Source organism: Varroa destructor, unplaced genomic scaffold (assembly GCF_002443255.2).
Source record: "Varroa destructor unplaced genomic scaffold, Vdes_3.0 BEIS01000004.1, whole genome shotgun sequence".
In the NCBI taxonomy this organism is placed as follows: domain Eukaryota; kingdom Metazoa; phylum Arthropoda; class Arachnida; order Mesostigmata; family Varroidae; genus Varroa; species Varroa destructor.
In genome coordinates this window covers 34,691,282-34,718,169 of record NW_019211457.1, presented here as the reverse complement: position 1 = coordinate 34,718,169, position 26,888 = coordinate 34,691,282, and the positions used below count along the sequence as shown (strand labels likewise).

General features: G+C 40.0%; 1 protein-coding gene across 3 annotated transcripts; it reads left to right on the top strand.

Annotated features, from left to right (window-relative positions):
- The first annotated feature begins 375 nt into the window (after window positions 1-375).
- LOC111249039 (low molecular weight phosphotyrosine protein phosphatase-like) lies at window positions 376-26,888 on the top strand. 3 transcript variants are annotated; one of them, XM_086988261.1, is made up of 4 exons: window positions 376-487; window positions 13,954-14,036; window positions 14,496-14,613; window positions 24,889-26,888. In XM_086988261.1, exons 1-4 carry the CDS (start codon window positions 391-393, stop codon window positions 25,059-25,061), a joined length of 471 nt encoding a protein of 156 aa, XP_086844387.1. In that variant the 5' UTR covers window positions 376-390; the 3' UTR covers window positions 25,062-26,888. The 3 variants fall into 3 exon arrangements, with proteins under 3 accessions (XP_086844387.1, XP_022658062.1, XP_086844388.1); XM_022802327.2 differs by lacking the exon at window positions 376-487 and adding an exon at window positions 494-1,274; XM_086988262.1 differs by lacking the exon at window positions 376-487 and adding an exon at window positions 11,433-11,460.

The following is a 26,888-nucleotide window of genomic DNA, read 5'->3' as shown; positions in this document are numbered from 1 at the left end:
TTTGCTTTCACTCTCATCCGTTTGTCGTCTCGAGTATTTTTTTCAGTGTCGTCAATAAAAGCGGAGAAAATTACAGTAACCCGTCATGTTTGTGGCGTCGGCCGTCCGTGCGAGTTCCTTCGTTTGACCGCCAAGCCTCTATTGGTTCGTTTTGTGTTTGTAGGTAGCTGCTGCTACCCACTTACGGTAGCTAAGCGACAATAGCTACCAGGATTGCGGCCTCCATACACACCACCGTAGCGGTATTTTTCTAAACGGCAGCAGCGAAGACGCTCGATGTTCTCGCTTGCGCCCTTCTTCAGTTATGGCCAGCTCATTAATGTTGCCATCGAACATCATGTACGATCTGTTGAAAATGCTTATTAGATGCTACTTATACATTAATTAAATATGTCTGTTGTTGTTGTGGTTGTTCTACAGCTCATCTCACTGCGCTGCTGCTACTGTTTCCGAAATACTCCCTTGGACCACCGCGATAAACGACTAGGTAAACATAGCAGACGTCACAAATGCAAAGTTGCATGTTTCGGATGACGCCGCTTCATCAGCGGTTCCAACTAGCGGTTGTATCGTCTGCTAAGCTGTTGTAAGCGAGGAGGATGAGGGAGAGAAGGAAAGGCGGGAAATTCTGATTTGGCCTCGATGTCGATCTCTCAATTTGAGACCGACCCTCGCCACACGATTCCTCCTCACCAGTATGTTCTGCTGGACGATCGTGGTGGCGCCAAGCCAGCTCGATCCACCGCTATTAATACTATTACGACTAGCAGATGTAGGTGAGAGAGTTCCAGCTAACCGATGTAATCGTAGCGCTTGCGCCAGTAAAAGACAAATGTAAAAGTCCTATAGACGAGTCCTCCTGCGTTTGTTGCGTTGTCTTGTCTTGTCTTGTTTAGCTGGATCTGCTGTATGACTAGGCAAGGTCGCTGTTGGAAACAACCTTTCAATTTCTAACTAAGTATTACACACCGCCTATTGAGGGACAGTTAGTGATCAACTGGTGGGTATAATAGTGACATATAAGGGAAAACGAAATTGATTTGGTTAACTGTTGGTTGTAAACGCTAGTACGTGTGGCATCGGAGAAAATACTGGCGTGTATGTGTATTGTGTTACGGTAGCCAAATCGCAGAGAGAAACGTTTAATAAGTTACTAAAGTAAAAAGAAATGCCGGAAAGTGCTGAAAAACGACGCGTGCTTTTTGTTTGCCTTGGCAATATCTGTCGGTCACCTATCGCTGAGGCGGTGTTCAACCACATCTGCAGACAAAGGGGTTAGTACAGAGGTAAATGTTTGGATATGCTGTTTATGTTATCTGTCTATTCTACAGTATTGCTAAAAGCCTGTGTCCATCGATTTGTGTGTTTATCAGACCTAAAAAGACCTTTGCAAATGAAGACTCGCACGGAAGTTGAAGCCGATTAGGCGGACACTCTCCAGGCGGACACTCTCCCTAGAGGAAAGGCGTTTTTCTCAAATCAATGGCAATGTTTTTCTAATTTGCCATGTTGGAAAATAACGCCCACTAGCGTTTACAAATATCAAGTCAGTGACTAGCATCGTCCACGCTAATATATCATGAAATACACGAATATTTCTGTGGAAATTGTCTGTGTGAGCAAGTGCGCCTAACTTGTCTTGCATAAATGTGTTGAACGTGTTTGGCATGACAACTGTGTTTAGGCTACATTATGGGAAAAAACCAGTAGGCAAATAGCTGGCTGCTATTCGACGTTACCTCTATGACAGATACATTTTACGTTTTATCTCTACACAGTTAAAAAAAAGTATTTAATAGCAAAACACGGGCTGGACGAAGTCACAGAGAATGAGCGACCGAGCGGACTCTACTACTAAACTAAACAAGAATTATCTAATTTAAATATATAGAGAAATTGCAACAGTCTATTGCCTGTCTCTTTATATAACTCTATATAAAAGATCTATATGTCAACAATCTGCCACTTCATATATAATATAAAGATCTATATAACAGTAATCTGCCGGTCACTGGGTTGTTTAAAAGCTATATTTCTTCATTAGCATTCGGTATGAATTTAACAAGAGAAAATAAAAAAAAAAAGCCGCCGCAGTAGCTGAACGCATGAGCCCTAGAGTTGAAAGTTTTTTTGGAATTGAAATAGGTTGCTCGCAGCTCCAGGTTTGCGTTGATATTTTTATGTCATCTCGTGAAGCCGCCTTTGCAAATATATAAACAACTGTTGTTATTATCAGGCAAAAAACCGATTTCTCTTTACATGACGGCAAGTGTCGTCTTTGATGATTATCTTTATTTAACATAACCACACTTGGCCGCGGTCACAGCTTATTGTCGGGTCCTGAACTACTAAGTAGTCATTTTTAGGATGTTTCTTCTTTAATTAGCAACGAACTTTTCTATAAAGCAAAATGTTTAACATTGAGTTGGCTGGATTTGTCAGAAGCCGCCTGAGAGTAACGTACATTTTCGACTTCGGGCATAAAGATCTTTTTCAATGGGATTCTGTTGTGGAAGATTGGATAGCCGATTTTTGTTCAAGCAGTACAAAACTACACATTAAAATAATTTTACTGTGTTATTCTGGAAAACACTAGCTTTTTTTCAATACTAAGAATGGCAGATGAACACATTTCTGCTCCGAAACAAGCAGCTAAGCAGTGTCTGCATTTGAGTTCTCCACTCTGTAGATGCCACCGAATTAATACGTCGCCTAAAAGTAAGTGCTGAACAGATTTACGAACCACCGAAGACCGCCCAATCGCCTCCTCCCTCATTGTCAAAAGTGCTGGCTTCTGAAAAATGGTATTTGGAAAAATCACTACTATTAATCCTATGGTGTTTGAGTTGTTGCTACTATTGGATAGAATAGTAATTAGTGTAATAGTCATTCTTAAGCAGAATCGGCAAATACTGGAGCAGATTGTACTTGCTTTTCAGAGTTGACAAATATATTGTCGCTGAACACATGAACACACGAAATTATAATTTTTTGTCACACGAAATGTACATACAAAGGAAATAAGAGAGCCTAGTGGATTTTCCTTATGATATCTTGGTGTACTTTATGCTTAGACAGGATTGCTTTTCCATAGTTGTAAAATGAGCCGAAATGAGCCGATAGACGAAGTTCACTTTACTGATGTGGGGTCCGTGTTACCGCCTAAATTAGAAATTAGGATCCCGTTATGTGATTCCTTACTATGTGGTAACTTAACAAATTAGGTAAACCTTCGGTTCGTACCCCGTACTCACCTTTGAAGGCAGCATTGTTGGCCATTCGTCCTGATAGAACCGCACCCTTCTGGAACCTATCCAAATCCTCCGGCTTGGATACGTTCCTAGGTTCTAACTAAACGGTTGACATGTCTCTACAGGTCATGGCCGCCTTCATTAGATATCCGTTCATGATAGACCTGCTAGCGCACGCTTTGAACTACTTTAATGGCATTTCCATTTTCATCTTTAGAAGCTATTACTGAAATTTGGTACCATCCACGAGAATCGATGCATGAGACTTCATGTAACGCCTGCTTTCGAGTGTTAGTGATGAGCAATTATACATATTAGTCCAAAAGCTTTAATCTAAATTAGTAGATCTAAATTAGTAGACAAAGTAGTAGTAAGTAGACAAACATTTCATGGACATGTCTAATGCAGGGTCTACCTTATAGAAAAGCCTATGAATCTAAGCACAGGATGGGACCATAATAAACCCTTACCGGGTTAATTGAGCGCTTACTGTTTCTCGCAATGACTATAGCTCCCGCGAATCGTAAAAAGGTCATGTTTAACAACCCCAATTAACAATGTAATCATGGTGGTAATAATGAAGCGCCCCTTGCGACCTGCCAGAATTAAAAAATAAATTAACAAGCATGATTTGCAGAAACAGCGAAGTCAGCCCCGTGGTAGTGTTAGCGTCTGCACAGTTAACTGTACGATTTTCGGACACGCGAAATCCAATAGATTTTTTATGTTTAAGAAATGCTTGTCCCAATTCGTTCTTCACTGAAATCGATCGCTATAATGTCCGAATAGTACATTACGTTCTGAGAAGCGCGAAGATGGCAAGCAAGAATGGCGCTAGACGAAATCGGCGGTCACTTCAATCGCGTGGACACGAAAAGTCACAAGAGAAAGAATTTTTAGATGTAAAACTTGGTGAAAGTGGTTATGCCCTATTCTTGATTGCTGCAGGGATGAAGGATCTTGCGCCAAATGGTTATTGGAGCACGTTTTTAGGTTTTTGCTGAACGCACAAAATTCGTAGTGAGGTTCCGTGGAAACGACTGTTTTTAAGTTCCCGTTATGTATACGGTCATGTCATGTAACATGTCATGTAACAATACTTTTAGGGGAAATAATGGGAATAGGACTTCTAAAAATAATCAGCAACAAAGGCTATTTGATTGTCTCCACTCAGAATACCATGCAGTCTCAATTTTTGTTGATAAATTTGCAACGATGCTTACATTCGCAGTAAATAGATGGACTGTGCTTGAATTTAGCAAAACTTTTGATTATGCAGTTAGATAGCGGTATAACGGTGGTATGCTTAGATGAGAACTGAGGACTCTTTAGACGGGACTTGGACATGGGTCATCGCGCTAATGGCTCAACTAACCCATATACGCCTTCATTTCGATGAAAAAGATAGCGTGCTTTTAGAAGTTTCTACGAGCCATTTCATTAGGCAGGCAACAAACAAATACAATTTTGTTAGTAATTCACATTCATTCTAAACTCATCTAGCCCACTCGGCAGAACAGCTAATGCTTATTGCAGCTCGCAAGTTTATTGCTTCAGATCGTTCCCAAATCAAAATTAACGTATTTTTGCACAGTTGTCGATGATCGATACTATATTGAATCTAGTTATGTTGCTTTAGCTATTTGCGTTCTTTTTAGTATTTTGAATAATTTATGCTCTTAGCAGCGACAATATTGCGGATCTTGTCAAGGTCTGAGGCTGAAGTCAAATGTTGAAGTTTTCTCTGTCCGCTTGACCGCTCATGCTGCGCCTCTTCTCTTCCGACGCAGTAAAAATACCGAGCCACAACCCACTCACACGAGCGCCACGCTACACTCCTGAAGGCCGCGATACACCGCTGAAGGCCTATCGTAGCATTACTGTTTCCGCGGCTAAGTGGGCACCTTAATGCAACTTCAGGCACAGACGACCATTCATGTGCTCCACTTTGGTTAACACACACAGACGAGATCAACCCCACGGAGTTTCCGCTGTTTGGCCAGCCGTTCAGCTAGCGACAAACGAAGCTGACTTGAATATGTAACTATAGCAGGATATACTGAGGTACAACACGCATCGTTTGTAGTTGTTATGCATGGCGCCATTTCCTGTCGGTTACCTGTTACGGCAAGCTACAGGCGAAGAGGAAAACATGAGCAGACATTGAGCTCAGAAAAAATGAGTACAAAGAGCACTTCCTTTCTTCTAGTAATATGGGAGTTACATGGTGATCTAGGTTCGAAACCAAGCGCAGACGTACGTGGCGGAAAGGATTGGCCGTCCGGTGGTTTCTCGGATGGCAATACTAGTAGCAGTAACGGCACTGACCAGCAAAGCTCTTGGAACGAAAATACTCTGGAAGCTGGGCAAAATCACCACTGTGTATAGGTATATATGATAAAATACGCATTGAACTGGTCCGCATTGGCTTCCACTACTTCATGGAAGCCCTGGCGCTGCTGCAGCGCTCATAATGCTCATAGACAAACAAAATAGTATTAGCCCTCTTAGCCAAATAGGTTTTTGTATCGCTCATATAGGAGTGAATTTAGTATTGTGTCGGTGCCTCGACGGCACAGCGACGATAACGACGGCACACGTAAGTGTTACTCCAACCAGTCGACCCCGCTTTTGACTCCCTTATCTGACAGGTGTGGAATCTACGTTAACATCGCAGTGGCGTCGATTTCTACAGATGATAATCATTGACGGTAGCCGCGAAACAAAGGTCAGCCGTTTCCGTTGACATTGACATATTGAGTGCAAAGCTGGCAGCGAAATCTGATTGAGGAAGTGTTTGCACTCATTATTCTTCATGCGCCGTCCCAACGAAAAAGATCAAAAAATTTCTAATATGAACACCAGCAAATATAAATTAATGTTTATTCTGGCCAGTAACGTCTCGTCTTATTCTTAGCGATTTCAAGTGTATATTTTAATGCAGAAGAAAATTTTTGCGCAACGAAGCTCTTTGATTTAGCCTAAATAAACATGTTATTTGGTGATGCCAGTAGCCTTTGCCGCTGAAAAGGAATCATTGCGTATCCGTCAACGGAACTTCGATTCAAAGACAACGCAGCACTGAGGGATCGTTGATGAGTTGAGGATCGTGAACCAGAAAATTATACGCTGTTACTCTGAGACACGTATGCGGATGCAGGCATTCGGATGGTCTTAGATCGTATATTGAGACACGTACATACGTAGCGCTGCTGAGCGTTGCTATACATGCCAATAATGTTAATCCTAGCCATTTCCGTCACTCTTTCCATTTAAGAAGAAGATTCCAAGAGTCCAAGTGGATTGTCAATTAGCGTATATTTACTAGACCATAACTGACATTTTAAGACGATTTGACCGAGAGGTGATATTGGAGGTGATATTGAGGTGATATTGTAATAATGCAGTAATGTGTCCGTGAGCCACACCCATTGCTCTCATCTGTCACAGACGTATTCGTGATGATGACGAATGTGCCAGATGCGATCATTACATCTGATGAGCGCTGCGGATACGGGATAAGACGAAGTAGAAATAAAAGATCTAATTATTTACTATGCCCGTAATGCTACAAGGAACTTTATATTGTTAAAACGTTTTTTCCTCTTTTCAATCAAGAATCCTCTTACGGGAATAATAATCTTGTTTATGTGCCGGTCTAGTATAGCTTTTGCGGGCTGATCCTGAATCAATACTTAAAAACACGTTGTGTACTGCGTTCGCAACTAACTGTGTCACCGTACTGATAATAAGATTTTGTTTGTTGTAAGTTTGTTCGTTCGGTTGATGTGAGTCGTCAACGATCGGTCTGTCAAATACAGGAGCTAACCGTCTAAATTAAAATCAATGGTTGGAACCACAATACGTATTTTTTAGATAAAAAGCTGTTTTCTTAGTGTCAAAAACCGTTCCTCTACTAACCAATCATCTGATATCTCAAATACGACAAGCCTATATCAGGTTGGACATTTTGCCATTGGACCTTATTTTGTTCAATCTCTCGCTTTCTCTCTCACAAATTACAGTTGTTTGGGTATTGTTATGTTTCGTATAGAATGACTTCTACGGTAGATTCGTTAGCATTTTTCACAACACAAGTCCTTTAAATAAATTCGTATAGTATAAGCAGGTCGATAAAATATAAACGTATAGGTACCTGTTCCCGTCGCAAAAAATGAAATTTTCACGTCTCTGTGTATGCTAATTTACCAATACGATTGATTTGCTTCGATTTGTTTCAAACCTGTGTCTAGTAATGTTTATTACACATGAGTCAAGATATAAATAGCAGAACTATGTTAGCCATTAAATAAGATGCCAGATTGAACGCTCTTTCCGATAGTCAAAAAAAGCTACAGCTTTATTTTAAGTCGTCGTGCCTAATTGCTATGACTAAGATAATAGGGAGTGGTCTGTATGTATGATCCGAATTTGTAGCAGTTGAAGTTTCTTACCAGATCGTTCGTTCTAGCCTTAATGACCCCCTGTCGGTAAGAGTTTGACCTGAATAATCCAACAATCCGGACAAGAATAAGTCACTGTGCCATCTGTCAGGTGTTATCTGTTCACCTAGACGAACTGGAGCAGCAATCCAGGCTTTTTTACTGCCATAACAGCATCAGTGCACAGCGCGCGTATTTTAAAAAGTCGCATTTCAAATTTTAATGGGGTTACATCACGGTGTCCGAATTTAGTAGATCTATATGTACTTTTATTAGTAAACGTGCGAAGTTTGGTAGACTACGCCAAACATGTTATTGTTTTACATTCAATCGAACTTTACTGCCAAGAATTGGCTAGTTTTCGCTATATCGGTTTCGATAGAGCATCAGTGATCACTAAGCACTTCTAAGCTTTCTTTCCTAGCCTGTTATATAGTTATAATTAAAAAAATGGTGAGCATAACTATTAGCAATATAGCCACCGTCTAAAACATCCGGCCAACTTGGCTTCCTGATTTGCCAGTAAAGCACCATGACAGGTGTGGTTAAACTGCTTCATAGCCTCGTTGTATATGGAATCCTATTATATGTCACTGAACTTACCGCGTTAGCTCCCAAAGTTCTGATGCCTAAACATTCAGCAGATCCGTGAAAGCCTTCAGTAGTAGCAGATAGATGTAGGAATCTTGCAGGTAAAAGTGCACTGCTCACCACAATTTTTTGAGTATGTTCGGTTCCGTTGATCTTCATATTTTTTTCAACTTCATACGAACGACCCCATCTTGTTATAGCGTGTTCCCTGTCATTCTTCAGTTAGCTGACAGAAAAGGCGGCGGTATACATCGCATGCAGCAGTCTTAAGTTTGCTTCCTATTGCCATGTCATATATCCGTCAAGAAATCGGTTCTTGAACGGTAGCACTCGCAAGAAGCGGAGAGGGAAACCCAAACAAAGTCACTACACTAGAAAGGAAGAAAAACTGAAAGCAGAAAACAACCTGTTACATTATGATCCGAAGTTATTGAGGTCCTATTCTGATGATGCCTACCAGTTTGATATTAGCGACACAAACCTGTCTGGCTCGCCGTCTAAGGTTGCCCGGCTAGAGTTTGGGCAGAGATGCTCAGGCAGCTTATGATCGTGCGTCACGGGGATACAATAGACGGAATGGACATAGTTTTCTTCCTGCTATGTGAACGCTTATATTCTAGCCAATACTTTCAGATGAATGAACACGAAGGATTGGCATTGTCCATTTTATGCCACCCGGATGTAGAGAAAAAGGAAATGCACACACGTAGCCATGACAAGTAAAACAACAATATGACCGATGCGTAGATGCGCACGTTTCTATCCGAAAAGTTCCATTTTATGGGTTTGCGTTGTTTCAAAGTGAATGGTGGAGCTCGGAAAGTGTGCCCAAATCTGTAGGGTCTAACTGATATGGTGTGTGAATGATTGGTGACCTTCTCTATTGGCCGTATAGTATGTTGTTCGAAGACATCAATGAATATCATCGCCATTTGCGTCGCGCTGAGCCCTGTTACTACCACTATTAACCAAGCCACTTGAGTGCGGATCTTTGTCTATATTATGCATCGAAGCAACGACATAAGATTCTAAGTTCTTGATCTGACCACACAGCGCATACGGTCGATTCCACAGGCCATTTATGGGTAGTGAATACCGTCTTGTAAATTATTCCGACGCGTTTGCTGTGCTCAGCCGGATTACCACAACAGCTTGTGGTAATTTTATTTTATCATGGATTTGTTGTACCTGCTCCTGCTTTGTGTCAGATATTAGCCAGATTGCAACGGGCCGATGCGCATCGTCCAGTGTGCGGAATACGGTTGAACTATTATATCTGTATGGGATCTTCGTTCCGATTTCTCCTTCTGACCGTTCGGTCAATGATGTTTTTATTGTGGGATCACGCGTTACTTCGTACGGCGATGTATTGATTATTTCAGTTATGTTCCATTATGGCGATGTATAGATGTATTCAAAACGAGATTAGAATTTTGCTTTTGATTTTGCTATTGTTGCTTCTTTGGAATGGTATGGAGCTGATTTGGGATAAGAGTTGATATTTGACTGGCTCGATACTGGCGTACTTTTTTGTTTTTGAGAAACGTTTAATATGAATATGACTGTGTTTTGTTTGAAATTAAGCTCAATTTAGCACTGGGACATGCGAAAATAGTATGCTTGGCTCTGAGTTATCAAGGAATCTTGAACGATCTTGGAAATCTGGACTCACTGAGAATGTCCAGTAAAAAGTACAGGACATTCGTAGGCGATTCGTGCAAATGCGCTTTGTCTATAATACAGCTCCGGTTTTTGTGGTTAGAATGACCAAACAGGTTAAAGGAAATTACTATAGCGCATATGTGTCAGCCATTTCGGTATTCTGTGTGACGCTCTAATGCAGTAACAAGCGGCAATCCTGCGCCGAAACGTACGACTTTAAATAGAGCTGCTATTCTCGACGACTACGAGAACCTATGATGTATTGGAAAAGTTTAGATCTCTGTGCCTCAAGAACGGGGAACTAAATAAGTGAATGGACACTGGATTGAAGTGTGAAGTAGTGAATGGATTTAAATAAAAGCAGTATGCCTCCGAAGAGGAATCTCGGCCAGTGCGTCTGTAGGCGCTTGAAAAAATCGTGATCAACCATGCTAACCATTTGAGGACTGTTTAAATTATATGGAAAGATTTTTACATCTAAAGTGTAGAAGCGGCTTGCGACAATTATCTATTAGATAAAAACAAATTAGAAACATTAACAATCTGCGTTCTAATTCTGCCGCTGAGGAAAGATCATCGCACCATCTCGCAGCAGTAGGACATTTACACGAGAAATCCAATAGCACAAGATAGCACTCTAGCTCGCTTCTGATGGATTCTTATATATACATCACTTAGCAAACTTGCAGTTTAAAAAATGTCTCGTTAATTATATTCTTCAGCTAGTTGGAATAAATACTAGTGTGTCTCTAGTTGACTTTTGCTCGTCTCATGGGAGCGTTTTTAATCTCTCACAAACACACGCTCACACATAAATCAAACCAATTTGTTTTCCATAAACAAGCTTCTGTTAGTGTTTATAGGTGAATTAGAAATAAGAATAGAAAACGTTGCGTTGTTTCTCAAAAGATACCTAATGTCAGCCAGTGCCCTTTTTAATAAACGCTGTACTAAGCATTAAGCAATGACTAATACAAAATATCATGTTGGCTATAGGCGTTTCCCTTGAGCTTCTACTTAAGCTTACATACCACTGCTACGGTGCGCGGTTAAGAAACCACACGCGATCTTCAGGTCTGCGAGTGTCGCTCGAGGATGCTGCACTATTGGTTTGCTCACACGTGATTAGTTTCGACTTCCCTATAACAGCATTTAGTTCAGTGTCATTGCAGAAGTCGTAGAGATAGACGATAACAAAAAGGACAAAGCTTTCCTAAGAATCTTGTCATGAACGCATCGAGCAGCCCCAAACGCCGGTAACACTCGCCTAACGAAACAGAAATGGTGGTGTTCGTTGCAAGATACGTACATAGAGCATCCATTATTGACGAACTGCAACTGACGAATTCTGTTAAATTCTGCTCTTGCTAAGTAGTGGGTACAGTGGAATGGCCTGCTAAAGTGAAGACACTTTTGTACTAGGCCGAGCTATGCCATAAATTGTCGTTGGAAGCTGACTGAGGCCTCTTAGCATGGATATTGATGTTGCGATTGACTCATCATGAGAAACAAAGGTGATTCTTTGTCTTCTAAAAACGGAGAATTGCTATGGACACAGCCCATTAATTTTCAGCACCGATCAGAGAAAAATACGAGTCATACTTACACAATTCATTCTTTGAAATATTTGGCTTAAAAGAAAAACGAATCTACTTGTTAAATATTGAAGGAATTCTTACTGCAGGCTCTAATAATATAAAAAAAAAAAACTAGTTGGCTATTGCTCGACACAGAAACGCGTATACCACTGCAATAGGCTTTCTACGAGTATTAAACACTCATGTAGTTGAAACGGATTTCTCGAAAGCAATGCTATTCTCGATAAACTTTAGACTCGTTTTTACACATCTAAATAACTATTATATACGCTTTCAGCTTTTATGAACGCTTCGTTTTCTAATCACCTTTTAACCATTGTAAGAAAAGTTGACGCATAACTGAAGTTTTTCGTACATCTCATAATTCTTTTTATTCATTTCATTTTCGTCGTATCGTATTGATGACTCATAGCGCCATGCCGCAGGTACACTAATTCATCAGGTCTACACAGCAAAATATGTTTACTTGTTCAGGCGACGTTTCCCGTCGCCCACTCACTTCTGTAACTGCTGGCTGGCACGATATGGGACAATGTTGTTGGTTGCATGGTCTCTGTGTGCCATGACGGTGTGTGTTTACGTGAAAAAGCGTTTGCACAGAAGACAGTCGACAGTGTTAGCATTTAGTGCGCGGGTAGTCACCATAGCGCCACACTGTACGTACACATCTGGGTGGAGCAATGGGGTGGCTTGTTGAGATATAAGAATACATACCCGCTGTTTTCGTTGCCTTCACCGGCTGGCTGGACTCAGGGCGTGCATGACTGGCCATCAATGCGTTTTCCCGAGCCTTATAGGTGTTCATCTATTGACAATGAGGTGTCGACAGGCTGTTTTGATGGTACATAAATAAGTGAAGCCGCCTTTGTGTGTGGTCTTTTTAGACCACACACAGTAATATTATATTCGCAGTTCTATTGTTATTCATATCGAGTGCGACGAAAACTTTTAGCTGATAGTACGCTAAAGGCCAAGTGGCGTGCTGAAGTCAAACACGGCACACGTAACAAACACACATAATCCAACCGTTCGGATTCCCTAAGGATCGCCTTAAACCACTTTTGAAGACGTAGAAGTTGTGCCATAAGGGACAGCTCCCAGCGGCCCTTAGTAGAAGAATTATTACCGTACACGGTTCTACGTTACTTTTGAGGCTTTGAAAAGATTTTAAAATAACGTCGTGTTCAACATCTATTTGACACTCGACCTACCCGTTTTTGGAGCCCGATTTAGAATAACATTTCATGATCTGGAAAAGATAATACGCCTGAACCTAATAAAGCAAAGAAGCATATTTCTCGTAGTTTGTAAGATTCTACACTTAACAAACAAAAAACTAGACAAAAAAGAGATAAGCAAAAAACTAATTCAAGGGTGAATGTGCGAATTGACAGTGCACGATAGGTAGCGATGTTATTTTAGTCTATAATTAGAATTTCTTCCGAATTAAGAGGGGTCATTATAGGTGAGACGCCAACGCAGAAACAAAAGTAAATACAGCAGGAGCGGCAACAGGGATCCCTAATTAGTCAACGATTGACAACAGTCTTGTCGGTGCCGTTCAGCTGTTTACGAGCTTTGTATAGGGACCTAGAAAGAAAAGAAATAGCGAGCTAGTTAATATCATTTCATTGTGCTACAAGGGTACGGAGAATGGTGATAATGGCAGTAGATAGTATAGTCGTACTATTATTGAGTAACATTTATAACAACGGGATATGTTCAGTACTATGTTCTGTGCAAGAGTAGAATAAACATGGGCATGTTATGGCTACGAACAAAGGCTGAAGTGGCCTACGTCCCCTTCCAAAAACAACGAATTTGAGAAACGTTTTGACCTGTCTCAATACGTTTATGTGCTTGGGAATTTTTTCTAAGTAAAGAATCAGGTTCACGCCTGTACTGCTCCTTAGGGAAGACACGCTTAGCTAAATACAAGCGTCTTTGCATAGATAAGGGTTCCAAAGTATTTTATGTATCCACAACGTTTTATTAATAATAGAAATCGGATTTTGTTTTTTTGAAAAGACATTATGAGCATCTGTCTTCTGATGTTATATTATCTTTCTTTATTAAATATTTTGGTTGCGCATACTTGATACTACTAATAACCTCACCCGGAAACCCGAACGATCTTAAAAGTATCATCAATTGATGTAGTTGTTTTTTTGCTACTATCACAGTTCGCTTGAAAGCAAATTATTTTCTAGCAGCGATCTATCAATATATAATACCATATACGTTGCTATATCTGAAGCTTGACAATTTAAATGTTGTGGTTCGTTTTGTATTGACTTTCTATGCCTTATGTTATACTATAGCATTTTCCTATTTCCTTTTTTTACTATTTCAAGCTTTTACTGCCGTAGTAAAATAGTCTAAATTCGAGTGTTTCTTCTGTCTTCCTAGGTGTCTGCGATCGGTGGGAGGCCGATAGCGCGGCGACCGGCGCTTGGCACACAGGAAGTGCTCCCGATCGAAGAGCGATGAAGGTATACATGAGGGGGCATCCTCACTTGTAGAAGTCGAGGAATTTTCAAATGCTCATTTGTGACATCATTGAAACAATTGATTCAAAGAGACAACTGCTTAAATTTATGTACGTTCTTTTGTCTCAAGCGCGGTAGGTAGTAGTCTATATACTAACAACCATTATGCCTTTCAGCATCTTTTGTTCTCCCAGATAGTTGCTTTAAACTTGAAATCTGTTTTATTTCCCCTGAAACGTAGGCGCAAAGCAGTTGGTCAGTAAGAACTTCATGGTTCTCAATGGGCCTAACAGAATGGTGATAGCCATGGAATTGCGCGAAACACCGTGTGAGTTAGACAGCAAAATTTAGAAACAAACAAAAAAAGAAAAAACGGAAACAGCTCTTAATGAAATTGTTGTGTGTAACTTACTTTTCATGCATATCTGGGCTACGAAAATTACAACGTTCAAATATAAGTAGATTCTGGCAAATCACGACATTATTTATGAGCATCGCGCGAGGCAGCTGTGCGACGAAGATTTCAATAAGTTCGACTTCATATTTGGGATGGACAACTCGAATGTTAGCATGATCAAAGGTATGTGCAGAAGTTATGACGAAACAGGTTTAGTATAGGCATACTGCTTGGCTCAGGAAATTCTGGGGAGAACTAGCCTAATTATGCGCAACGTCTATAGCCGTGACGACGCGCGTCCTTAAATCCCCTTTTTAATAGTTGGCATCGAATTGGAGCACCAATGCTTTTTATCATGTGTCCTCTAACTGCAATACATATTTAAGTTTGTTAAATTTTCAAAAGATTGCAAACGAGAAGAACAACCTTGTCTGTTGTCCTAGCTACACGCAGATTTTGGCTTTTGTTATTAATTACTGCTGTTGAGAATAAATGATATGATAAAAAAAGGGACAGTAAAACAGTGTTATTTCAAAAAGCAGAGATCGAAGTAATGAATAGATAAATATGACGAAATGTATGGACACATTTATGCACGCATCTTCTTGTTGTTGTCGCCATGAGATACGTACGATGTTCGACAAATGGTGGAATGCGTGTGCTCTCCGTTCCCATTTTAGGTGACTAATGAAGATTTCCTGTTTCTAAACATAAGCGATACAAAACTTGCAAATAATTGCTACTGGCTAACGCCTACGGTAACCAGAAAACGTAAAGCATTTCGACCTGTACGTATCGTACTGCCGTTAAGCATTATCACTACGATTAATTAGTTATACGTACAGAACAAATTACATTGTAAGGCATACTAATATCCATCACCTGTTAAAATCGTGTCACATATCACTCTGCGAATACCGCCGCTGTTCTACGGTATTTTTTTATGCTGTTGCTGCTCTAGCCAGCGACTCTTGCCCACTTCTTGGTTAACAATGGCCAGCGTCCATAGTCTGTTTAGCCGACATGATTATTCATCCATAGGTAAGCCACTGATTCCTTGGCGTATTGTTCGACTCAAATCTCTTAAACGTTGTGAACGCTCTGCATCGACGCAGTACAGGACATCGATCAAAAGGATGACTTTGAATTGGACCTCGCCCCATTGCCTCGTCGGCTTTATCGTCACCTGACGTGCCAAAACACCAAGATTTGCCTCTTCGTAACATTTCCTAATAGCAGTGACACGATGTGGCTGCTAACTTCCAGCTTCGCCACAAACGGCCGAGCCGTGTGAGCGCGTCTTGTCTGATAGTTTATCGTGTCGCACGGAAATTAAAAAACAACACAGGTTTGGCAACAAAGAGAAAGGGTTATAGGCGAAGGCTGAGAACGGAGCACATACTGATATACATACTACCGTATCCTACATTGCCGAAGGGCTCTGAACCGTTGTTGGCCTTCATGGCTCATGTTGCTCTTGCATTGCTAATCGTTTAGTAGCGATCGGAAAGCGATTTGACTTGGTTTGCTTGAATTGTCACAATTAATAATCACTTTATATATTTTTTTTCTTTATATAGATATATTTCTCACTTGAATGATACCCCTAATATAATTAGGGGTAATAAGGTGAGCACATTTACTGCCAACGCTGATAATACTCGTAGCGGCACGTTGGTGCCACTGCAATGAAAGAAACGACAGTTTATAAGCGCATATTTCGTCACCAGCATCGCTCTGCAGTTTGTTTGACTCGATTACAATCGACTGGTAATGTATTGATGAATCTAATTAGCACGCGCGAGTTAGTTGATATCGACTCTATTATCGCGTTTAGCATTTATTGATGTTTTATCGGAAAATAAAGCTGATTCGCAAATGCTGTCTGCTATTGAAAGTCACAGTTCGAAACGTAGTGAAATGCGCGCGTCTGACACTAAAAACTAACCTCGATTTTGAAACGTACCACAAACCGATAAGCGATTTCTCCGTAAGTTCATTGATGTACGCGTCTCGGAGGTGGCGGGAGGGGGGTAAAAGCTGTTAAGAACAGCAACTTATTTCTCTAAAATCCTAATGGCCAGCTAAAAAAAACCCTGTCTTATTGGTTAACCTCTGACGTTTGTGATCTAATACGGACTGTAAATCTGTGATCAGTGCATGCTCTTTACTCCACTTATATCCAATAATGTTTGACGCGAGCTGCACGCTTCTAATTACATAAAAATCGCTGATCAACTACGATTGAATTATTGATTGCTTAAAGTGAGCCGGCACTGGTACTGCCCTATTTTCTAGCAGACAATATGTACATCGATGCTAAATTGAATGAAATCGAGCTACGTATATTTTTCATAGCTAATTCTGTACTCTTTTCTACAACAGCTATAGGTATCGCTGCTTAGTATCGATTTAAGGGCCTGCTTGCGAAAGGCGCTTGCATAAACAATCCGTAGAAAGCAATCAGAAGAAGGATTTGCTATACTAATCGGCTCTTTTGTGCTCGGACCTTTGCGGGAGAATCAAGGTGTGTTTACGTTTGGAATAGAACCTAGGGCGCTTTTGTGTTACTCCGGCTATTAAGCAAACAGGTTGTCACAGTAGCATCACTGTTCAGCATAAACCTAGCTATCGCTTTATAGAATGAAATAGATAGAAAAAAGAGATAGAGGGAAGCGGAGTTACTGAAAAGTTCGAGGACAAGAGAAAGATGAATCGCTTGATTCAAAACGACATTAATGAAATAGAAAACGATGTTTTCTATTTCTCGCTGCGCTTTTTCTTTCGATTTCGATGGCCTACATTCTGGTTGCGATTGGTGAACCCGCAGTTTATCTTTGTAGACCATTGTGGCGTATTATTAATGTACATCGCGTATTGTGCATAGCACTGCATTTTCGTTCGCGGCATTCAGGCGTTGACTATATATATATATATATAATATATATATATATATATATATATATATAATGTAGGGTTGATGTGCGTAAATTGTTCGTATAAATGTTTACAAACATAATTTACGGTATACGTCACCAACTGATGTTATCTTGCTTGTCGTGTTAAAGTAGTGATTACTCTCGAGATTATTCGTGGCCTAAAAGTATTTTTCTTAATCTTGGGATACTGATATCTTCTGGTCTGTAGCAGTGCTTTCTGCTTAGATTCGGCGCATTTCTCAAGCAAGATTAGATTGCTAGGATGGGATTCGCACAAACTCGCGCGTACACTAATAACACTAAATAAGAGGCAAGCTTGATTCGAGCAGCCATTTCGAGCTTGTATAGCCACTTGACCTTTTGGTAACGACTTGCTTTTATACGTGTCGTAAAAATATAAATACAGTTAAGCCATCTTGAAATAGATCCAGATAATTTATCAATTATCGTTCGCGTACTCTCGGCAAGTTCTTCAGTAGTCGCTGACTATAGCAATAGTCTGCAACACCAACAGTTAATGAAAGATCATATCTTAATAATAAAACTACCCTATACACTCCTCGATAGCTAAATGTTATTTTTTCTCTCAAGTTAGGAAGGTTCTATAGCTACTACGCTTAACAGTTTTATAGCAGATATCGTGCGTGTGTTTAGCTTCTGTTTGATTCGTTAATCGGATACCTTCCATGTGGCCTTCCAAGCGCCGATTGGACGTTCTTTCTAAAAGGTCCTGTCGTCTTAAGAAGTAGCTACATTATGGATAATGCATTAGTATATTATATGATTATGCTGGTTATGGAAGTAGCATCCAACTAGAGGTAGCTATAGTAGTGGTAGGTAGTTGTCTAAATTGTAAAAATTGGCTTGTCTCGACCTTCAGCCACGCGACGATCGCAGCAGCATGACACGATCTAAACGATTATTAGGCATAACCCTAGCAACAAATGGATACGACAACTCATATCAACCTGCTACTATAGCTGAAACCTTCCATGAATCCATGTCTTGACTTCGAATAGGTTCACGTGACTAGCCTTATAAGTGCTAGTGTTGGTAAGGTCGTAGTTTAATTTTGAATCAGTTTACCCCGAAGACGGCTTCTAGGATTCGATGGATGCTAAGTTGACCACTATAATATTTTAATTATAACTAGCATAGTAAATCGCTAGTGAATAATATTATGATGGGTTAATTGTGGTTATGTAAGCGAGGAACTTGTACCAGTGACGGAAATTTCGGTTCCCATGGCTGACAATACAGAACCTACATAGGGCTAAACAGTTCTATCATTTGGGAGGAATCTATTTGCGACTAAGGTCGTTGTCGCTGCAGAGGCTAGAGAACTTGAGAGATGGCTCAAGCTAGGGTATAAACATAGGTGTATTCAATTTTGCTCAACTTGTATCAATCTCCTTTGTGGATTTGTAGCAACAGCATGTTATGTCTATCAAAAAGATATTCGAAATGTCGGTCAGCCACGGACTTTTGCAGAGCTTCTATATATGGCTAGGTAGTATTTTTAAATGATGATGATAATGGTAATAATAAATACGAAATCACTGATACTACAGACTACCGCTAAGTGATGGTGGTTGAGTTGTCTGCGTGTCTTAATGTTTTGTATGCCCTTTTGTGCAGTTCCTCAAACTAGCCATCAATGTCTGAATATAGCAAACACCACTCAATATCAATGGAACTCATATTTCATTTGTTACCAAAAAGTAGCATTTTGACCACCTAAATGCTCAACGAATCGGTACTGTGTCCGTGCTATAGCATCGTGCCGTCATAGTAAAATTGTTTCAATTTTCGTTGTTTTTTATTTCGCTGTTATTGCCACCATGATAAGTCCTTATCAAGCCACTGTCAGTTCGCAACGGCGTTACAGTTCTGAGTCAAAGAAAAGATGAAAACTACGTGTTATTCTGTGTTCAGTGATTCATTCGATGTTCTCTCGCCACCGCTATTAAGTGAGTCAAACAGATAAATTGATGAGAAGAAACGATCGGTGAATAGAAAAGGTATGGTAGATCGCCGGTATATATTCAAGGCTCGAAGCTAAGTTTTTGCTCTCGTCTATAAAAAAAGTTTTTATCTAACTTCGAATACAGGACATCTAAAGAGCGAAGCGTGGCTGACCCAATGCGACTTCAGAATGGTGCAATCGTATTCTAAGCTTATAGACGTGAGGGCTCTGTCTATTTGTGTCTAGTAAGCACAACAAATGTTTGGGTTGATAAACTAGTAGTTGAGTTTTTTTCCACAAATGAACAATTCGCAATTGATTAACCTCTTCAGTAAGGCCAAGCAATGTCCAAGCCAGGCAAATGTCTTATGAATGAAGAGAAAAAGTATTCCAGCTACGTCACGTGTTGAATAGACGTCTCTCACGTGCGCAACGCTGGCCCCATGAAATCTGCTCTGCGCAAACACATGAACACGGGTTAGATTAATCATCGTGCTGCTTTTTGATAAAACATTCTCATTTTATTGCCCATTTTCGCTATGCAAAATGATGACTGAACGAATGCGTGAGTATGTGTTTGGGCTGGGCAGTTTGCATGAAGCCCATGTTATGCACGCTGTTCAATGGATAACTTTCTCAACGTATTTAACACGCTTTGGTACAGGGGAATGACTAACTTCTTTTACAAATGTGTAGTAAAAGCTAGGCCAGGTTGATTAGTCCAGATCAATGAGGTCGAGCATCCGTGCCGCTCACTAAACCAGGTTATACGTACAGCTTTAGGCAATATTGGATTATTTACACTGAATTTGAATTTCGACAATTAGTCGACCGCAAGGCTCTTATGATAATAAATCGATTGATTTATTATCATCGCGTCAGAACGGTGTGACACAACTCCTAGTTACGTTTGTGGACTAGCTGTCTTTCTCTCTGTCTATCTATTTGCTAGTTGTTGTCTGTCTGTCCGCGTTTGCCGCCGCTGTTGGTCATCCTCTCTTTTTGCACTTTTTAATTATTTTATACCCTGTCTATACTGGTCGTAGCGTCAGCAGTGGTGTGTCGATAGTAACGCCAACAGAAGCGTTGTGACACCAGAATGAGCTGTAGGGCGCGCAGCCGCGCGGTAAAACCACATCAGGGTTATCAACCTGCTTTGTAAGAAAACTCTCTTACAACGATAACCGCGTCGGGGCGATGAAAAACAATTCCAAGCAACAACGACAACAACGTCGCATAACTGAGGGTGGCGACGGATGTTAGACGCGTCGTGCACGCGGGGTTGTCATTTTTTAGCCCTGCGTCGCCTATTTTGGGAGTCGTATCTGGTCCAAACGCGAGGTTTCACACTGCACTGAGACGATATTGCGTATTTATCGAAAATAGTAGTTTTGGTTGTCGTCGCCACGGCTACAGCCACCATGACCATAATAACCATGTGTTATACTGCTACTTTATAACGCGGCGGAGAGAGCAGGCAAAATCCCGAATATGCAGAGCGACCCGACCGGGTTCGAGTCAATGTTTCTAGCTAGAAACAACAACATCCCTACCAAAGTACATACCATCTTCATGTTAAGCCGTAAAATGACAAAGTTAGCGAACGGGCAAGTGTTATTGACGTTGTTGATCATACCAGCATCACGATACTGTCAACAGCTTCGAGCATCATACGCCGCTAGTTGGAAGTTTTTTTTTTACTCAGACGCGATGTTAGCACACAGCGGGGCGAGGATAAGTGCTGCAACTGGATTTAACTTGACACCGCGAAGTGGGGTACGAATATGAGGCATAGATAGGCTGTTAATTTAATATGACTATATTATTTATAACACTGGAAGTGATGAAACGGGCAAAGTTGGGGCAAGCTATATTTAATCCCTAATGCTGTCAGATATGAACCCAGTGTGGTGGAATAACAGTTTATTTTTTTATTTATTTAATAGGAAAGTGGTAGTGTTGATATTGTGAGCCAATGTTTATATTTTCCTTATACTAATAAAGTTATACGCGCAATTTTCGTCCACAATGTTGCTTCGTTGGCAGGACCTGATAAAGGTAGTTTTGTCCTCTTTAACTCAGAAGCTTATATATATAACAGTGACATTGAATTACCGTCAAGGAACACTTTCACTATAGATATTCAGATTTTCGTAGATCACAGGTAATTCAGAAACCATTTAGATATGTTCTTCACGCGCATATAAGGATATAGACTTCCTGCCTTTTCTTATCGAGTACACAGCAGTTTCTCTACCCAAAGAACCTACTACTGAACATTAGTGGAAAGTTTTTTTTACATTTATGTATATATATGTACTGAACAGTAATTACACGGACTTTCTGGAGCATAAATAATATTGTAAAGAAATCTTCCATAAGCTATTAACAAGTTCACTCACTTTTTTGGCATATCTAAATTCTATAGTGACTACTATCAGAAATCGAAAACCTATGAAAATGGATTGCACATATTTCAGAACTACTAATTACTTGAGATAAGTTCGGCAAGTTTACAAAAAAATATAACCTCTAGAACGTAGAACGAATTTCTTCGGAACATTTATATTTTTGGGACTTTTTCGTTTTGCAATTACTCCGATCGCACATTACTAAAACGTATCTTACATCTTTTATATTGAATCCTCTTTGAATTTGTCCTACCCTTTTGACCCTCTAGTCATTATAACTAATTGTAACAAATGTAAATTAGAATACGTTATACCGTGACTACTACTTCTATCGTTCGCGTATCTGTGCTCGAAACGTAAACGTTATTTATATGTGGCTCATCCACGCAGCCCAAAGTGGTGTGTTGTCTCCTATTGGTGCCATTAAAACCTGTATGTATCCTTCAGCAAGACCGCACTGCTTGTATTTCTCATCGACTGTATTATTACTAGGAAACGCTATCCTTTTTGTTGAAACTGAATGCTGCGTCTATATATATATTAAGCACACGTGCCATGCGCCTGGCCATTAGTATTCGGCAGGTCAGCTAGATTCAGCTATAATTTTCGCAGGACTCAATGGTAATTTCTAATCTGCCGTCTAGCTGGGATATCTGCTGATAACATATCAACCTAAATATAGCCTGCAAGAGCCCACTGTCAATATTAATTGTCAAAATAACACGTCGTTGTGAAAAAGGCATCAACGCACGTTTTACTTTCGCATAAAGAAACTAAGCTCATTTATGATTTACGCACAAACAAACATAATAAAGTACAACATGTTTCGCAACATAAAAATCTTTTGTGTTATTTTTTTGCGCACGTAAGTTGACATCTCAAAATTTTCAGGAACATATCAAACAGGTACAAAAACGCACTTTTATTATTATTATTACTACTACTATACGAATCTAATATTAGGGTAGAGTAGCTCGCGCCATCTGATCTGAACAGCACAATGTGCCATATTTGCTTACTTCTGCCTATAAAAATCCAAAATCATAATCTCCGTTACTCGCACATGGTCCACACAATTCGTAGATGCGCATTATTACTCCACGCTACCTTTTCTAATCTAATCTAGGCTGATTTCAAACCTGCTTGGTTTAAGCTGAACATCGTTACTGTTGTCCGCCTACCCAGTTGGATTACGGCCATTATCGTTGTTACCGCGATGATGCCTGTTGTCCTATTTCCTTTTGCAGTTCCTTCATGGCCCTGCTTGAATAAACTCCTTGAATCGTTCGGGTCGGAACATTAGTGTGCTGTATGGTCCCATTACGCTGCTTTAGCTATTGCGATCACGGTTTTAGATAATTTTTCACTGTTGAGTTACCTCGATTCAGATATGCCACCGTAGATACACTGACTAGCCAGACAGCCGAACAGAACCTGAGATGATGGCACTTAATAGGCAACTGGGCAAGAATACACGGGACACCGCTACATAGCCGAGTACGTTGAAGCAGAATAGGGTAAGACCACAAGGCTACCGCAGCCAGCTGACTAGGGCGCCCTAGAGGAAAATGGGCTGGGACACAACAAATAAATTCACGATCCTAGTAGCCGTCCCTGCAAGGTTTAGTTCGAAATAACGTTTGAATCAGTTCTAAAGCAAGATTCAAACATACATGGTCTAGGATTTAGTCGGTGAGGATTCCACAATACCTATCAAACACCTTAGTAGTGAAGTGTAATCTGCATTATGCGGTAACCTTTATTCTCCTAAAAATCAAAGATAAGTTACTAAAAAGCTTTCACATCAAGCTAAGCCAGCACGCAAGCCGGTTTTTAGATAATGGTACATACATGATTCGCATAAACATATCAACCCTTCAGATATAAACCCGGTTTCAATAACATCGATCATGAAAGCAACGACAGTCATGCTTGTGTGCAGACTTTCCACAAGACTGATACGCACTTCCATGTATAGAAACTTTATGAGAACGTATGTTATCTCAAAGAACTCATTTTGAAATACCAACTGCGATCTCCTAGATCTAATCCAGTACTATATTCAGCATATTATTTTGTTCTCGGCATTATTAAAATGACACCCCAGATTCCTCTCAAGCATTTCCCTCTATTAATATGAACATTCGATTCAATCGTTGAAGTTGTTTGTGTCAGTCAGAGCATTTCGTCCTCTAGGACCGCAGGTATCATTTTCACAAGGACCAATATGAAGAGATGACTAATATCAGCTGTTAACCTCTAATCTGTGAGGATGAGTAATGTTACAACCCTGCACATGTCGGTGCAGAGTTGAGCAATATACATCTGGTAGGAACTGCCGCAACCGTTCTGTTCATATTGGTACCAAGCAGAATATCTCTACCGATCTGTTTGTCTGGCGTCAAATAACAAAAAAAAAACATAATACAAATCAGAAAATGTATAACTTGATGTAGTTCGTCTCATATCTGGCTATCTATGTCTTTATTACAGCGACAATATTTTTATGTTAGTGTAAGGCGCGTCCGTCACTCAACAGCCATTAGTTTGGGCACGCTAGTACCGATTTCGAGCTAAACTGAGCTCAGTACCTCTGCCGTTAGAAACTTCGTGAAAACGTTGATTATACATAGCGTCACCAAATACTATGGGTGCCCTGAATTATCACATAGTAGATGTGGTAAATCATTTTTAATAAAATAGATTTTTTATTATTCTATAAGTCTGTTTCAACTTAGTTGTACATAGCAACCTCTTTTTCTAGTTGAAAGCACCCTCTATTATCTCAAAACTAGACTTATTAAGTTTTAGAAAATTATATACTTAAAAATGGTGTTGAAGATATCTTAGTACCTTAGGCCCTTGAATTGAGTGCACACTATAATTTAACGATAAAGTACAGTCTAGGAGACTTAAGTAATATTATATTAAAATATAACTTATTTATGCTTATATGCAGTCTTAATCGGTTAGTCGTATTTCGGGGTGGCAGGTAGGGGTGCCTTAGCAACGAACCCCAACAAAACGGGTTAGCATGCGTAAGGAGATCTTTTATTGTCATGTATGCATTTAACAATAGAATAGATGCTGTAGATAAACGAAATTCATTAATATGCTCAATATTATGATGATGTTGTTTCAGAGATGGCTCCGTCGGGCAAGTATCGTGCGTCGGTAGAACTGCTCGGCAGTTACGACCCAAAGGGTCACAAGATTATTCGCGATCCCTACTATGACAGCGGATCAGCTGGCTTCGAGGAGGTGTTCGAGCAGTGCAAACGAGCCTGCTCGGCCTTTATTGAGCAGCACAAGTGATGGCACAGTCTGCGGCAGCCACAACCAAAATTTAACAGCTTGAGAGATTTTTGAATATGTTTTCATTACAGTTTGCAAACCTAATTGTATCATGGGGAAAAATGTTATCGAAATGGGACATATCATCTATTAGACCAGTATATTTTTTACCTTTGAATATCAGTATTATAGTCTTGTACATTAAGTTGATTCAACCGTTTAGTTAATGTATGCCTATTAGCCTGGTGCTGCATTATAATGGTTAATAGTAATGGTATTTGGCGAAAATAAACCTTGCAGCCACCACTAAAGCGCCTTGAAGAGCTTCTAATTTCTCACAGGTTTAATTTACAACGGTGGTGGGTCGCAAATGAATTAAGTTTTAACAATTTATTTTTTTTTATCTGTTGCATATCTAGATATCCATTGTGTATATAATATATTACCAGAGCGTTGGTGTTGTCGGTACATGGCTAGTCATCAAGCTCATGCCATTGGCCGCAATGAAACTCTCTTACTTACTATACTGGCACTAGCCAACTCCCAAAAACCTCGAATTACTTGTTAGTGTAAGTGAATGTAACCATTCATATAGGCGCTACTAATCACTAACCTTCAACAATTGTACCTCCCTCTTCACAAATGCTCTGCGATACCTCCCAGCAACGAAAGATGTACGTGTCCTTTGTGTTACGTGTAATTGTGTCAGCACAGAATCCCTCCAATACCACTATACATGTATACAGCGGTGTCTCTGAATCTTTTCTCTTTTTAGTGCTGATTGATAATTTGTTCATAGCAAAAACCTAAGCGGGAATAGTTGATCGTAACTTTGGTCACACAGCGGAAAATAGCGATACGCTGGCGTCAATGTCAATTTTTTGAATCATATCAGTTGAAGCAATCAACGTTAATGGCGATCTCTAAGCTTAATAGGAAATTAAATAAGGGTTGTCTAGAACAGCTGATCTACCTGCAGGCATATAAATATACATATATGATAAGCGAACACTGTTCTACGTTTGGTCCTCTGCTGTTCTTCACCGATAACAAAAAAATGAAAAGAGACAACGTGATATACAAGTATCGTTTTTCTATCTATAAGCCGATTTCGTTCTGTCGATGTAAGACTAGTGGTCAAGACAACCTACGAAACACTGGGTATAGACTGATATACATTATGCAGGGGACGGTCGCTCTATTTAGGAATCAAAATGATCTTGTGACAACCTCGTCAGCAATAAGCGAACCTAAATCTGATGCACAGGCTGTGTGTTGTAAAGAACTATATAGGATTATATCTCTCCGTGGAATAGCGTAGGTCTATATGAGGAACATAGTAATATAACGATAATATAACAGCACCAAAGACAAGAAAGCCAAGTTTTATCACCAACAAGATTTTTTCGAGTAATCTACTATGATAGCTGTTTTAGAAATCATAATATATGATTATATGTATCATGCGGGGGCGAGCAGAAGTAGATTTCGAGTGTTAGTCTATTTTTGTCCCTCCGTATATATATATATGTAAGGCTGGTAGCATTATTTTAATTATAATGATATTCATTAACTCAGTTAGCTGAGGAAGTAGTAGAAACCGTGTGTGCGTTTTTACGTATATGTGTATCTACGTTAGAGGCACCCAGGCGTGTTTGGCTAGTTTTGAAAGAGACAGAGATTATATAATTTATATTGACATAAACACACATAAAGTGATTCGACAACGACGAGATCATCGTCGCCCAAAGGTAACCGCGCGTTGAAGAATGGAATGGACGGGAGCTCGGAAGGTGTCACACAATTTTGCTTTTGTTGCACATTGTAATAAATGTCTAATCATATTTA

Bases quoted from the DNA above. Each gene is read 5' to 3' on its own strand.
- LOC111249039 (XM_022802327.2), top strand. From the start codon at position 1,169: ATGCCGGAAAGTGCTGAAAAACGACGCGTGCTTTTTGTTTGCCTTGGC. The intron at 1,275-13,953 runs GTTAGTACAGAG...CTGTCTTCCTAG, and splicing joins CCACATCTGCAGACAAAGGG to GTGTCTGCGATCGGTGGGAG. The intron at 14,037-14,495 runs GTATACATGAGG...AAATATAAGTAG, and splicing joins CCGATCGAAGAGCGATGAAG to ATTCTGGCAAATCACGACAT.